Source organism: Tetrao urogallus (genome assembly GCF_951394365.1).
Source record: "Tetrao urogallus genome assembly, chromosome: 11".
Lineage (NCBI taxonomy): Eukaryota > Metazoa > Chordata > Aves > Galliformes > Phasianidae > Tetrao > Tetrao urogallus.
In genome coordinates this window covers 7,021,399-7,034,292 of record NC_136824.1, presented here as the reverse complement: position 1 = coordinate 7,034,292, position 12,894 = coordinate 7,021,399, and the positions used below count along the sequence as shown (strand labels likewise).

The 12,894-nt window shown below is 47.7% G+C and overlaps 1 protein-coding gene across 3 annotated transcripts in view; it reads left to right on the top strand.

Annotated features, from left to right (window-relative positions):
* The window catches only part of NTRK3 (neurotrophic receptor tyrosine kinase 3), a gene marked incomplete at both ends in the record, with an annotated part of 177,561 nt that extends 172,758 nt beyond the window's left edge, over nt 1–4,803 (top strand). For all 3 annotated transcript variants that reach the window (XM_079541059.1, XM_079541058.1, XM_079541057.1), the window contains 2 exons: nt 963–1,121; nt 4,618–4,803. In XM_079541059.1, coding sequence (XP_079397185.1) covers nt 963–1,121; nt 4,618–4,803 — 345 coding nt within the window. The remainder of the gene's footprint in view (nt 1–962; nt 1,122–4,617) is intronic.
* Between the last annotated feature and the right edge of the window lie 8,091 nt (nt 4,804–12,894).

Below are 12,894 nucleotides of genomic sequence, written 5' to 3'. Positions count from 1 at the left end.
GGGACACCTACAGCTGATCAGGTGCTCAGATCCAGCCTGACCTGCAGTGTCTGCAGGGATGGGGCACCCACCACCTCTCTGGGCAACCTGTGCCAGTGCCTCACCACCCTTATTGTATAAACTTCTTCCTTATATCTAATCTAAATCTCTCCTTTTTTTAGTTAGAAACCATCTCCTCTTGTCCTATCGCAACAGGCTCTGCTAAAGTGTCTGCCCCCTTCTTTCTTATATCCCCACTAGATACTGAAAGGCTGCAGACCCTGATGGAGAAAGGACCTTTCTCTCTGAATACTCCAATGGGACTTCACCTTTGGCCTCCTCCATTTCCAGTCTCTCCAAAAACTGGCTTTCCTACCTCCATTAACCACTGGGCATATCCCTGCATGCACAAGCCTATTCTTTACAAACAGGCCTCCTTTTTGCATTGCGGTCCTGCAGTCATTTACATATTCATAGCACTCTTCAAAAAGGCCTGTAGCACAATTTTATGAGCATAACATCTTTCACACAATTAGGTGATGAGCAGAGGCTTGCATTCGGCTTTTAGCAAGCCTCAGCAAGGAGCAGCAAACCCTGCTCTGTATTTCTGGTGGGTGCTGAGGCCCTGCAAAACCCACTGCAGCACCCCACAGAACATTCTGCTCCTTGCCTTACCTCCTGGTTCATCACTATAGGGTTTGAGCACACCCTTGGCATTTTGTTGTTTTATTACTTTACAAGCCCATTTGGGGAGGAGGGGACATCATTTGTCTTGATACATTTCACTCCCTATCCATTGTGCTAACCAGGTGGGACTGGCGGTTAAGCCCATGGGCGGTCGGGGAGGCTGTATCCAACCCAGGTCTTTTGAGCAGCTCCGTGTTGATGTATCTCATGGGGAGGCCCCAAGTCCGTCCATATTCCATCAGAGCTGAGTGCTTCTTCAGGTCCTCAGATCTCCTCATGCCTTTTTCCTCATGCAGGTTGGAGGACACACCATGCTGCCTATCCGCTGGATGCCTCCGGAGAGCATCATGTACAGGAAGTTCACAACGGAGAGTGACGTCTGGAGCTTCGGGGTGATCCTCTGGGAGATCTTCACCTATGGGAAGCAGCCCTGGTTTCAGCTCTCGAACACAGAGGTACAACAGTGCTGAGATACCTCAGCTGGAAATTGTGTTTGTTACCATCTCTCCTTTCCAGACTTCTCATGCACTAATTGTTCCCACCTTGGCACCCATGAGAGTTCCTTACTATGTTGTTTTTCAGGCATAGAGATAAAAATCATAGAATCACAGAATGGCCAGGGTTGGAAGGGACCTCAAGGATCGTGAATCTCCAAATCCCCTGTCACAGGCAGGGCCACCAACCTCCCCATTTAATGCTAGACCAGGTTGCCTAGGGCCCTATCCAATCTGGCCTTGATCACCTCTAGGGATGGGGCATCCACAACCTCTCTGGGCAGCTGTTCCAGAACCTCACCACTCTCACAGTAAAGAACTTTCCCCTGACATCCAACCTAAATCTTCCCTCCCTCAACTTAAAACCATTTCCCCTTGTCCTGCTGTTATCTACCCTTTCAAAGAGTTGATTCCCCTCCTGTTCGTAGGCTCCCTTTAGGAGGAGGTCACCCTGCAGCCTTCTTTTCTCCAGGCTGAACCAGAGGAGAGCCTGGAGAGGAACCAGAGGGAGCCCAGCTCCCTCAGCCTGTCTTCTTATAGGAGAAGCTTAATTATCTCCATTGAGAGCTGGAGAAATTGAGACATGCAGGAATGAAAGAGCTCTACCAAAGCCATGGGTCATCCCTGGTCTCTGCTTTCCAAATTCCTGACATACCTCCATAATAGCCATCTTGGGTGCTGACACAAAACACAAATTATTGCTGGGATGTGTGATGCTCTGCATGTCCTCTGCTCTCCTTCGCCTTATTTTGTACCTGAAGCTCTTACTGCATTCTTCATTTTCTGACAAAGTGTTTGAAGCACGTTGTATGGCACGTGGCACACTTCTTTGGGTCTGTTTGTCACAGGGATACCTATTCTATGGTTTGCCCCTGTTCACTGAGGATGGGACCCAAGGGGGGGGGGGGATAGTTTGTCCTTGTTATTTCTTTGAGTAATAAAAGCTGCAACCCATCAGTGTAGGGCTGCGCTATAAAAAAAGTTGAGGGAAGGATGGCTAGCATTAGCAGTGTCAGAGCTGAGGTTTGAGGCACATCAGCAGAAATGCTTTGGAAGATTTTTGCTCGGAATAGCAGGGGGTATGATGGAAGAGGAGCAGGATGCATTGACAGAGCAGTGCGTGGGAACCTTGCAAATTTTCATCCTACTGTGTATCTAATGGATTTCAGAAATTTCACCTTTTGTAATGAGAAACAGACATTTTCTGCTTTCTGGATACAGATCCCTTAATTAAGTGAGTTGCAGAGATGGCAAATCCAAGGTGTTGCTTTACATCTCTAATACTTGCCCATTTGTGTGCTCAATGGGGCCTGACTGTATATCCCAAAGTAGCACACGCAAACATTTTAGAGACACAAACAATGGAATAGACAGCGACAGAAGTTATTTGTCACACTATTTAATGAGCTGCTCTTGCATTTCCCTAGGAAAGTAAATACAAACACAAATGAGCACATGTAGCTCCTACCCAGGTGAGAGGCATTCTGGAAGAGAGCTCAGCTGCCTCCATGCCTCGGTTTCCTTTGCAGGTGATAGGACTCAGAAATGTGCCCCATGTCTTACAGGAGAAGAGCTAGTTAGGATCTGCACAGATGCAGCTGTATTGGTTTTCCTACCATAGAATCACAAAAGCATTCTGGTTGAAAAGACCTCAAAGGTCATCTAGTCCAATCATCAGCTCATCCCCACCTGACCACTGACCATGTGCCTCAGTGCCAGGTCTTTACACTTCCTGAACATCTCCAGGGATGGTGACTCTGCCATCTCCCTGTGCAGCCCATGCCAGTGCAGCACCACTCTTTTGGAGAAGTGTGCAGAGCTGCTGCCTCTACCAGCTCTTGCACACTGAGTCATCAGAGAAGTGGCTCCGCAACCCTACAGCCCAGCTGGCCAAGCACCAGTCCCTTGGGTGAGGCCATTAGCAAGGTGAGCATGATCCCTCCTGCAGGTTCTGCATGGTCTCCAAAACACTTTTAGCAAGTTTGTTCAAGGCTGGCAGAAAGATTCTTTCTCAGCAGAAGGATGAGGTAAGGAGCCACTTCATCTGAGAGCCTCAGACAGTGCATTAGCTTCTGTCCATGCCCTTCTGTTGTCCTGGAGAGGCAGGACCCACTACTGGGCTCCTGTGTACATTTAGGATGCCTGCCAGAAACCATAAGTTACCTTCAACCTCTCCCATATGTCAACACTGCCAACAGCCTTAAAGCCATGCAGGCTCTTCTCCACACTGCATCCTCCTCGGTCCACTTTAAGCAGCTCCTAATCTCCCCCCTCCGCATTTATTTGCAAGCTAAGGTGATAATTATCTGCTGAGCTGTGCAGCAGGTCCATTACTATTCATAAATGATAAATTCCAAACACCCCTCGCTGGGTGGCTTCCCTCAACACACTGCTTGGGCTCTGCGTTTGTCTGCAGAGCGTGGCAGGTCACTCGTGCTCCGCGACGCTGGGACTTATCAGCTCCAACCGAGGAGGGCAGGAGGTAATAGCAGCTCCCTGACAAATCATGCCATGGTTTCCTCTGCATCCATTCCTCCAGTAAGCAAAACACAGACACTTAGGGGATGCCAGTGGCATACTTCTGAATAGCATTTCATGCTGTCCAAGAGCTCACATTTCTCTCATTAGCAGCACTGACCTGATCCAGAGCAGAGCGTTAGCACTGCAGGTCTTTTTTTCTCTAGCAAAGATGTGATATGAGATGAAATGCTATTATTAATTTTTTTTTTCCAGCTGCTTTTCTATTGCAAAATGAGGCAAAGCTGCCCTTGGAGATGAAGGTAGAAAGAGATGTGCTGAACTCTCTCGTAGAACTCTCCTGGGCTTTGCAATGGAAAGGGCTCTCAATTTTCAGGGAAATAAAACTGCATTTCAGCTGTGTAAAATACGAAAATATTAATTTAGCTTGTGAATTTAAAGGCTTTTTATTTTCTTTCTTCAATTATCAGGAAAGTACTGACAACTTCAATTAAAACTTCATGTAATTTGCTTGTGACCTCCTGTCTGGAGGGTGCATTAAAATAGATAGGTGTCAAAAGAGCAAGAGGCAAGGTTGCAGAAGGAAACAAACTTTTCAATGTTAAAGCATCATTAATGACTCACAAACAGGTGAGCAACGAGGATTCGTAAACTTCTTGGCTCCTCAGCATTCCCATTCCCTAAATGAAGCCCTGGCACAGGTTGCCCATAGAGCTGTATATGTCCCATCCCTGGAGGTGCCCAAGGCAAGGTTGGATGGGGCCCAGGGCGGCCCTGAGCTGGTGACGGCAACCAGACCATGGCAGGGAGTTGGGAATGGATGGGTTTTAAGGTCCTTTCCAACCTAAGCTATTTTATGATTCAAAATGGCACCACGTTAGTCAAGAAGCATCTGGGACAGGACACGATCCAGGACAGGATATCATCCAGGAACTGCCCAGCTTTTTATTCAGTGTTTCTTTTTCTTTTTTTCTTTCAGGTCATTGAGTGCATTACCCAAGGCCGAGTTCTGGAAAGACCTCGAGTCTGCCCCAAGGAGGTTTACGACATCATGTTGGGCTGCTGGCAGAGAGAACCTCAGCAACGGCTCAACATCAAGGAGATCTACAAGATCCTCCATGCTCTGGGCAAGGCCACACCAATCTACCTGGACATCCTTGGCTAGCAGTGGCCACTTGTCAAAAGTCCCTGATCCTTCCTTCCGTCCTTCCTTCCTTCTCCCCTTCCCAAGTCCTTTGCCCCTCAGCTCCCAAACAAACATCTTCATATAAACTCAAGTGCCTGCTACACATACAACACTGAAAACAAAACAAAACAAAAAGCAAACCAACAAAATTCCCAGAAAACAAAGACCTGTAAGGCAGTTTGGCTTATATATATTTATAAATATCTCTCTCTATATAACTTCCACACCAATACAGAAAGAAGCTGCTGTTACAGAAAATTATAAGACTTTAAAAAGAAAAAAAAAGAAACAAGGGAGAAAAAGTTCTTATATATATATATATATAATTAAAAAAAAAAAAGGAAAGAAAGAAAGGAGAAGGTATCTTTCCCCAGAGCAATGAAGCAGTGAGTTGTCATCCTGCTGTGAGTATGGCTCGGGCTGCTGGGCAGGGCTCGAGTCTGGCTATGGCAGCAGTGTTAGCCTGAGTTGGTGCTCTGGGAGGAAAGCCCTGCCCCGGTTGTATGATATGATATGCACTGAATGTGTGAAATCAGTCCTCCCTTCTTGTCCTTGCCTCCCTTCCTTCTTCCCAGCCCACAGGTGATGGGCACAAAGACAGGGCAGTGCCCCTGAACAAATTCTCTTTTACCAAACTTTTCTTCCCTCTCCATCCTTCCCTGTCCCTCTCTGCCTTTTTCTTCCCTTCGACATTTCAGGACAATTTTTCTAATTTGCTGATTCTTAACTGTATAGACTCAAGGCTTTCAAACACACAGTCAAAGGATTGTGGCACCTACGGGTATAACACACCGGGAACCAGCTGCCCACCCGCAGCCAGCACATCGGATGGGCCCAGCCCTCCCTCCTCCCTCTACAGTGGAACTGAACCCCTCCCCCCTGCTGAGGGGGGTCCTGGAGACCCATTCCTGATTCATCCCAACCCATTGCGGTATGCAAGACAGGAGTGCCGTTCGTCTCAGTGCCCAGTGGAGATGGTGAAGTTGGGAGGAACCCCTTATTCCCCCATCCCTGCCTTTTCTCCCCACCCTTCATTTTTGTGGGGCCATGGGACTGTTACCAAGCCACAGCCAAATTAGTGCGAACCCTCAGCAGATAGGGTTGCATCCCCTGTTCCCTGTTTGAGGGAAGGCTGCAGCATGTAGCTGGAAGAGTGCCCGCATCACAGCTGGGCACGCCTTTGGGGTCAGCATATCCCAGTGCCCTCCCTCCTCATCCTCTTCCCTTCCCCATCCCAGCCCCATGCCTTAGTCCAAGCCTTAGGCACAAGCCAGCTTGAGGCCAGGGAAGGGGACAAGGCTAGCGAGATGGCTGGGAACCTCCCAACACCTGCCTGCAGACCCCTTGCAATTCTCCTCACGTCCCCATCCCCTGAAAGGATTGATGCATCTGCCTTTGAGCTGTTGTGAAATGCAGAGGCTGAAGAATAGCTCCACAGGCAGCCCCGGGAGGAGGAGGGGAATGAGGGGAAGGTGCCTCCTGGAGCAGACAGCTCAGCGGATGGCTGCAGCAGCCAGCCTTGCATCTCAATGAGGATAAAGGCCTGACAGGCAGCGACAGGGGGTGCTGGGGACAGCCATGGAGAGGCTGAAGCATCCTCCCTAAAACCCATCTTCCCCATGCAGGATATTATCCTGACCCAGGGAAAGACTGAGTCAGAAATGAATCTTGCCCATCCAGGCCGGGCTGAGAAAACAAAACCTTCCTTGGGTTGTTTTTTTCCTCTAAATAGTGGAGGCTGAGGGGAACCTCAGCCTGGCAGATGCTCTCAGGAGGCAGTGAGCAGGCGCCACAGGCACCGTGAAGGCAATTGAGAAGGCGACAATTGCCAGCACAAAAATAACCTGCTCCGATGTGGTTCTCATCTGAAAGGGAATGCAGACAGGGGAGGAGGCGATGGAGATGGGATCTTGACTCCTTCCCCATGGCCAGAGCAGTGTTCAGGGCCAGGATGCAAGAGAAGATGCATGAGTCTGAGACCTTATTACAGCTGTCTACTGAAAGGGAAGATTTTGCATCCCTCCTCAACCTCTCTGTCTCCTGCCAATCTCTACCTCCTACCCCTGGCTCTGGCATGACCTCGCTTAAGGTTTCAAGTGGGGCAGGGGACGCTGCTACAGGGTTTGTGGAGGCTGTGGGTTTAGACTGTGCTTGTGCAAAGAGCACCTCAAGCTCAGAGTGAGAGAGGATGGGTGGCAGTAAAAACATGCAACCTTCCCCTTTCTGTTAAATCACGGACAGAGAGCCAGTCTCATGCAGCAGAGGCTGGACAGACTGCCACTGGACAGACACCAGCAGCTCACAGCATGGGCACCAAAGGTGGTATGGTCAGGGTCAGGGTCAGGGTGTGAAATGGCAGTCCACACACACAAACAAGGTGCCATGCCACCCCTCCGTAGCAGGTACTCGCTCTGTTGGGAGAGGATATCTAGTTTTCCTCATCTACAACTTAGGTTCATCTTTGAAGTGAGAAAGATTAGTCGAAAAGTTGCCAGATCTGAAATGGCTCTTTTTGTGTGTAGGCTGCTTTGGCTAAAAGGACTGGAGACTGTATCCAGGGAAAAATACGTGATGGTGGTACTAGCCCAGTGCCTCCAAAAGAAAACTCTTCTCTGGGGCTGCCTGCCCCATACCCCAAATGGTCTCTTGCTCTTGTGGCTCTCAGGCACAGTGCCAGATTGTGCAAAACCACTGTTTTGTCCACCCTCCCCTCTTGCTCTTATGCTCTCATTCCTCTTTCAGCCAATTTCGCTGGCCTTTACACAGGCAGATTACCTACAGTCACTGTGTTTCCATAGTCAATGCTTAATCCCTTATAATTATTCTGCACAACAGCTAATTCTCCTTTCCCTCCTCCTTTCCTCCTTGTGTCCTCCTCAACACCACTACACATCCCTTTGCCAGCTCTTTGTACTCCTGACATTGAGGTGAGCTCAGGAGCCGAGCATCACACCTGGATTTGGTGCAACGTGGTTAGGAATAAATGGTCAATGAGAGGCAAGGAGATGGGCCACCAGAAGATGTGAAATGGCTGAGACCAAGGTTCAGGCTGTCTGACTGCTTTACCATTAGCCCCACCAAGTGCAATGACTGCTTTGACAAAAGGTCTTTTTGTCAGAGCTAATCGGGAACAATTGCTTAGAAGAGTAGAATAAGAAGTGCCGCAGAGCTGGCTCCCAGCAGCTGCTGCGTTATGCCCAGTGGGCTGGTGCTGCTGGATGGAGGTTTATTGGTGGGGAGGGAGGGAAGGCTCGTTTTTGTTTTGGAGACATGACTGAAACTGCTGCATCCCTTTTCGGTCTGACAATTTTGGATGGGAAGAGGGAAAGCGTCCGTGCTGAGTTCCTGGTGAACCTTGAGACCTCATTTCAAGAAGGACTTTCCCTGGAGCAAAAGTGGAGCTGCTGATCAGCATGGATGACAGTACCTTTCCTGCAGGAAGAGGGGCTCCTGTGGGGGCTCTGCCACTGCTCCACTGCAAGCGGAGGGAGGAAGAAGAGCAGGTTTGGAGGGAAACCCTCACCGAATGCTACAAATCTAAGTGTGGGAAGTATGTGGAGGCAAAGAGAAATGAGTTCACCGTCTCCATTTTGAAGAGAGATACTTCCTACAACCTTGTCTGCCACGAGGGGAGAGCTGGTAACACATACAGGTCTCACCCAGGTCCAGGGCAAACCAGACCTTATTGCCAGCAACTTTCTGGAGGGGGTTGTTGAAAAGGAGATGGGAGTAGTGTTTGTTTGGGGACTGCTAAGAAGGGGCCACGGAGTCTTCCCCAGCCCAGCAGCATCCTGCTTTCAAGCACCAACTCTGTCATCTATGGGTATCACTGACACAATGCCTTCTTGGTGGTTAAAGTGCTATATGGTACAGATGGCAATCTCATGCCAGGGCTGCAAACAGTGGGCAGTGAATGTGTCTCCAGTCTTAGGGGCTCATCTGTGACCTGTCTCGTTTCTTCCAAACAGTTTTCCTTCCACCATAATCTATCAGGTTGAGAGACAAAAGCTAAAGCACAGCTAAGGGAAGACATGCAACGATCTGCCAGACTAGAAGCCCATCCTGTCTCCCTCAAAACTTACCATTTGGTCCTCTAAATGTCCCCTGATGCATACATTGTGGGGTCAGAAAAGAGCCTGCACTGCCTCATCTCAAGCCTGCGCCTGTGCCCACGGGGTGCTGAATTGCAGACAGGTGATTCTGAGAACATTTGCTGCAAGACAAACACAAAAAATGTGGAATGCCTTTAGAGAGGCTGCTTGTTGAGAGACATCATTAGCTTTGAGCTGTCTGCTTGTCCCCAGGAGTGGGTGGAACAAGGTGAGAAAATATGTGGGGAAATAAAAAAGCCAAGGGAAGGGAAGGGCTGGTTGTCGAAGGCAAGTATCTTGGGCTGGGAAATTGAGACTGGTTTCGGGAGTGTGGCATAGAATTTTAAGTAGCACAGTGGTTACAAGCAGAGAAAAGCAAAGGAAAACAGCAACATGCTAGAGCACCAGGAAAAGCTAGCTGTAACACAGGGCAATGCTGGTTAAAAAAGGAGAGAGAAACCAATAAAAGCAAGGGACCATTTACCCACGCAGAAAACAAAACAGCCAAGGTTTACGCTTGTTCGTGATTATTTTCTTTTTCCGATACCTAAATACAACTGTAAAACAGCATTAAGAAGTTATTTTTTGAGGTCATAGACTGGAACATGGTAATACATGAGCTGGTTTCTTTCATGTGAAAGGCTATTCCTAGAAATCAAGTGTGTGAGGTTCCCTGAATTCCAGCTATGGCTCAAAGAATGCAGACCTGGGTCACTGCAAGCCTACAAAGCCATAGGTAGTTCTGAACACCTGATCATCAGACATTCATGTGCAAATCTGCATGGAGACAGTGATCTGTTTAGCAGTATGATTTTAAAAAGTTTTATTGAATTGGGCTCCATTTTTCCCCTATAGAATGTCTACATCCTTTGCCCCACTGTGTGTTCAACCTGGGGATGCAAAGGTGTAGCAGAAATGCTAAGTCATGGCCTGAAGCAGTGATTGAGCACCTGGTGGGAAGGTAGGGCCAACCCAGGAGAGCTCAGGTGCATGCAATGCAATGCAATGCAGCTGAGTGACCAGAAGGGGTGGAGGCAGGATCCACCCCTTCCCCAACCTCATTTAAGAGTTGGCAGTGGGGGTAGGGGTATTTCACTGGAGATTCCTACCCACTGAAAGTCTTCCAAAGGTAAGCGGGTTATTTTTTATTTTTATTTTTTTTCTCTTGTTTCTGTGCCTACAGCTGCTACATTTGGGCTTGTTCTCATTTGCTGTAGCCTAAAATTGTGCTGTCTTGCTATTAATGCTGTATTTTCCATCGTGTTACAGCTTTGTCTTACAAAAGGCAAAGCAAATAGCTAAGTATTTGGTGAATTATGCCTATCTGTTGAGAGGACAAGGAGAAACTGTTTCAAACTAAAAGAGAAGAGATTTCAGTTGGTTATAAGAAAAATGGTTTGTTTTTTTTGTTTGTGGGTTTTTTGTTTGTTTGTTTTACAGTGAAGATGGTGAGGCACAGGTTGCTCAGAGAGGTGGTGGGTGCCCCATCCCCAGAGACACTGCAAGTCAGGCTGGACAGGGATCTGAGCACCTGATGGGCTGTAGGTGTCCCTGTTCAGTGCAGGGGAGCTGAACCAGATGGCCTTCATGGGTCTCTTCCCAATTCTATTCTATGATCCAGCCAGGAATCAGCTAAGCTAGTAAAGCCATTGCTCACACCGTGTGCTTCTGTAACAGCTGTAGGTGTGTTCTCTTGTTGTAAAGCAGTGGTGAGCATAAACAAGAAGCATAAATGGGCTGCTGGCTGTGATGCTATGCTACAATGGCTCCTTTGACAGCCAGAAGCTAAGTACACTAACAGGGCTCCTCTATGATAGGCACAAGCATACTTCAGCAAATCCCAGAAAGGGTTGTTCCCTATTCTAATGCAGTGGCTTTCTGGTGCAAAAGTATATGGCCTTGGAACTGTAGCATATAATGCAGCTAGTCTCCAGAGGAGTATCAAAAATAGAGAACTCCAGACTCTGCTTTCCAAGAATGCTCAAACTTGATGAACTTTAAGGTGTCCCTCCTAGACTCTTGCATCAGTACACATTTAAGGCTTATTTAAGCAGCTGTGAAGTCCCCAAAAATGGGAATGTCTCCTGTATTTCCTTTGCCATTCACACTGCATGTGGGAATCTCAAGCCTGGTGAATGTAGGAGTCTTCAAACATTCATTCAGACTGGCAGTGTCACGAGTGACACAGGCTGTCAGTTGCTGTTGCAAGAGGAAAGCGGGAGCATTCAGTCTCTTCTGTATGTTTCTTATTTCCTCCCAGTACACTACTGAGCAGTGAAACATCTCTGAGAGGAGTGATAGGAATCCCATTGCTTGCAACTCTGAAAAACTGAACCAAGAAAAGGGATAAGAGACCAAAGAGGAAGAAAAGAAAACAATCTTACTGCTTTTTTTTTTTTTTACTGCTTTTTTTTTTCCTTCCCCTTTTTCAGGGGCTGAACTAACCAAGCTGATAAGTTGCTTCCATCTCAATGTCTTTAATTTCTCACAAACCTAATCTGAGAGGTCTTTTCACATGGAAGGAATGAGCAGTGTCTCCTCTTTCTTCTGCTATCCCCACAATATTAGCATATCTCCATGGACAAAGGAGGCACAACATCTCTAACTTCCTCACATCATCAGGAATCCTCTGTGGGAACCGATCTCCTGCCCTGCACAAGTGACTGATCCTACAGCTAAAAACTTGAGCAGTTGTTCAGTCGGGGTGTTTAACTGCAGAACTACTGCTTTCTTAGGACAAGGTCCCAGCAGGGGAGGACTGAAATACCTCTAAAGAAAATCATAGCTCCGGGAGGTCCAGATATATATGGTTTTTTTTTTTGCACGCTTTCTCTCACTGTCGGCTGGTTTCCAACCTCAACAATCTATATTGCTTGATATTTAGATAGCTGAGTTGCTGCATTCACTCCCTTTTGAGTACAGAGGGCTGGTGAAGCTGTTTGATTTTTGAAGTGGTAGGCAAGATAAGGCTTCTCCCCTGCCCTCTTCTCTTTCTCCCTGTGCAGCTCCTGTCCTTGCAGTTCTCAGGACTTGACTAGCAGTTTTTAAATGAAGCGAAAGTCTTAATGTGAGGTGAATCCCGAGACCACAAACAGTCTGGACTTCAAACAGTGAGAAAATTGGCGCCGAATGATTCCGCACACAAAGCAGAAAACTTTCATTTCCTGCAGGCAGGATGGAATTGACTGTTATATTAAGACTTCAGAAGGAGCACTGCCCCGGAGTAATTTCACTGCTGTCAGGCAATGTTGACATCTAGATTAACCTCTGTGCAGTGAATTTTACAGCAAAGCTCATTGTAATGCATGTGGGGTATCTCCTGTAAATCCCAGCTGAAGCCCACAGTGTCCCACCCTTCTGCACAAGGGAAAGGGTTGGGGGGCAGCCACTATCATTTCTGACCCCAGCAGAGCGTGACTCTAACCTCATCCAGGCCATTTCTGCTGAAACTGATTTCCTACCCTGCCACAGTGACAGTAGTTCCAGACAGTACTTTTTTTTTTTTTTTTTTAATTCCCAAAAGAGGCTTACATCACAAAGCTGACTTTTTTTGTCAGTGACAAACAGCTCCCTTCACACATCCACCCAACAACACAGATTCAATTAAAAAGCGCTAGTTAACTAGTGGCAATTAGCTGCTTGCACTGATTAACTCCAAAACATGCAATCCCTGCAGTGCAGTGATCAGACCCGAATGGCAGATAAACTCCCAGCTGTCAAGAGACCATGGCATCCAACCCTACTCACTGGCCCACAGGTGCACTATTGGCTCTGCCTACCAAACCAGAACTGCATGAATTTAAAAAGTGAACAGTGCAAATCAGAGGATGTGGCAAAAGAAATCTCCTGACTCCTGAACTCAGTGCTCATGCTGTCAAGATGGAAGTTTAGGCCAGAACCAAGCTCTGTTGTCCTTTAGTATGAGATTGGGCCAAGCAGCAAGAGTTCCCAGGCAGGAGCATCACAGCTTCTTTGCACT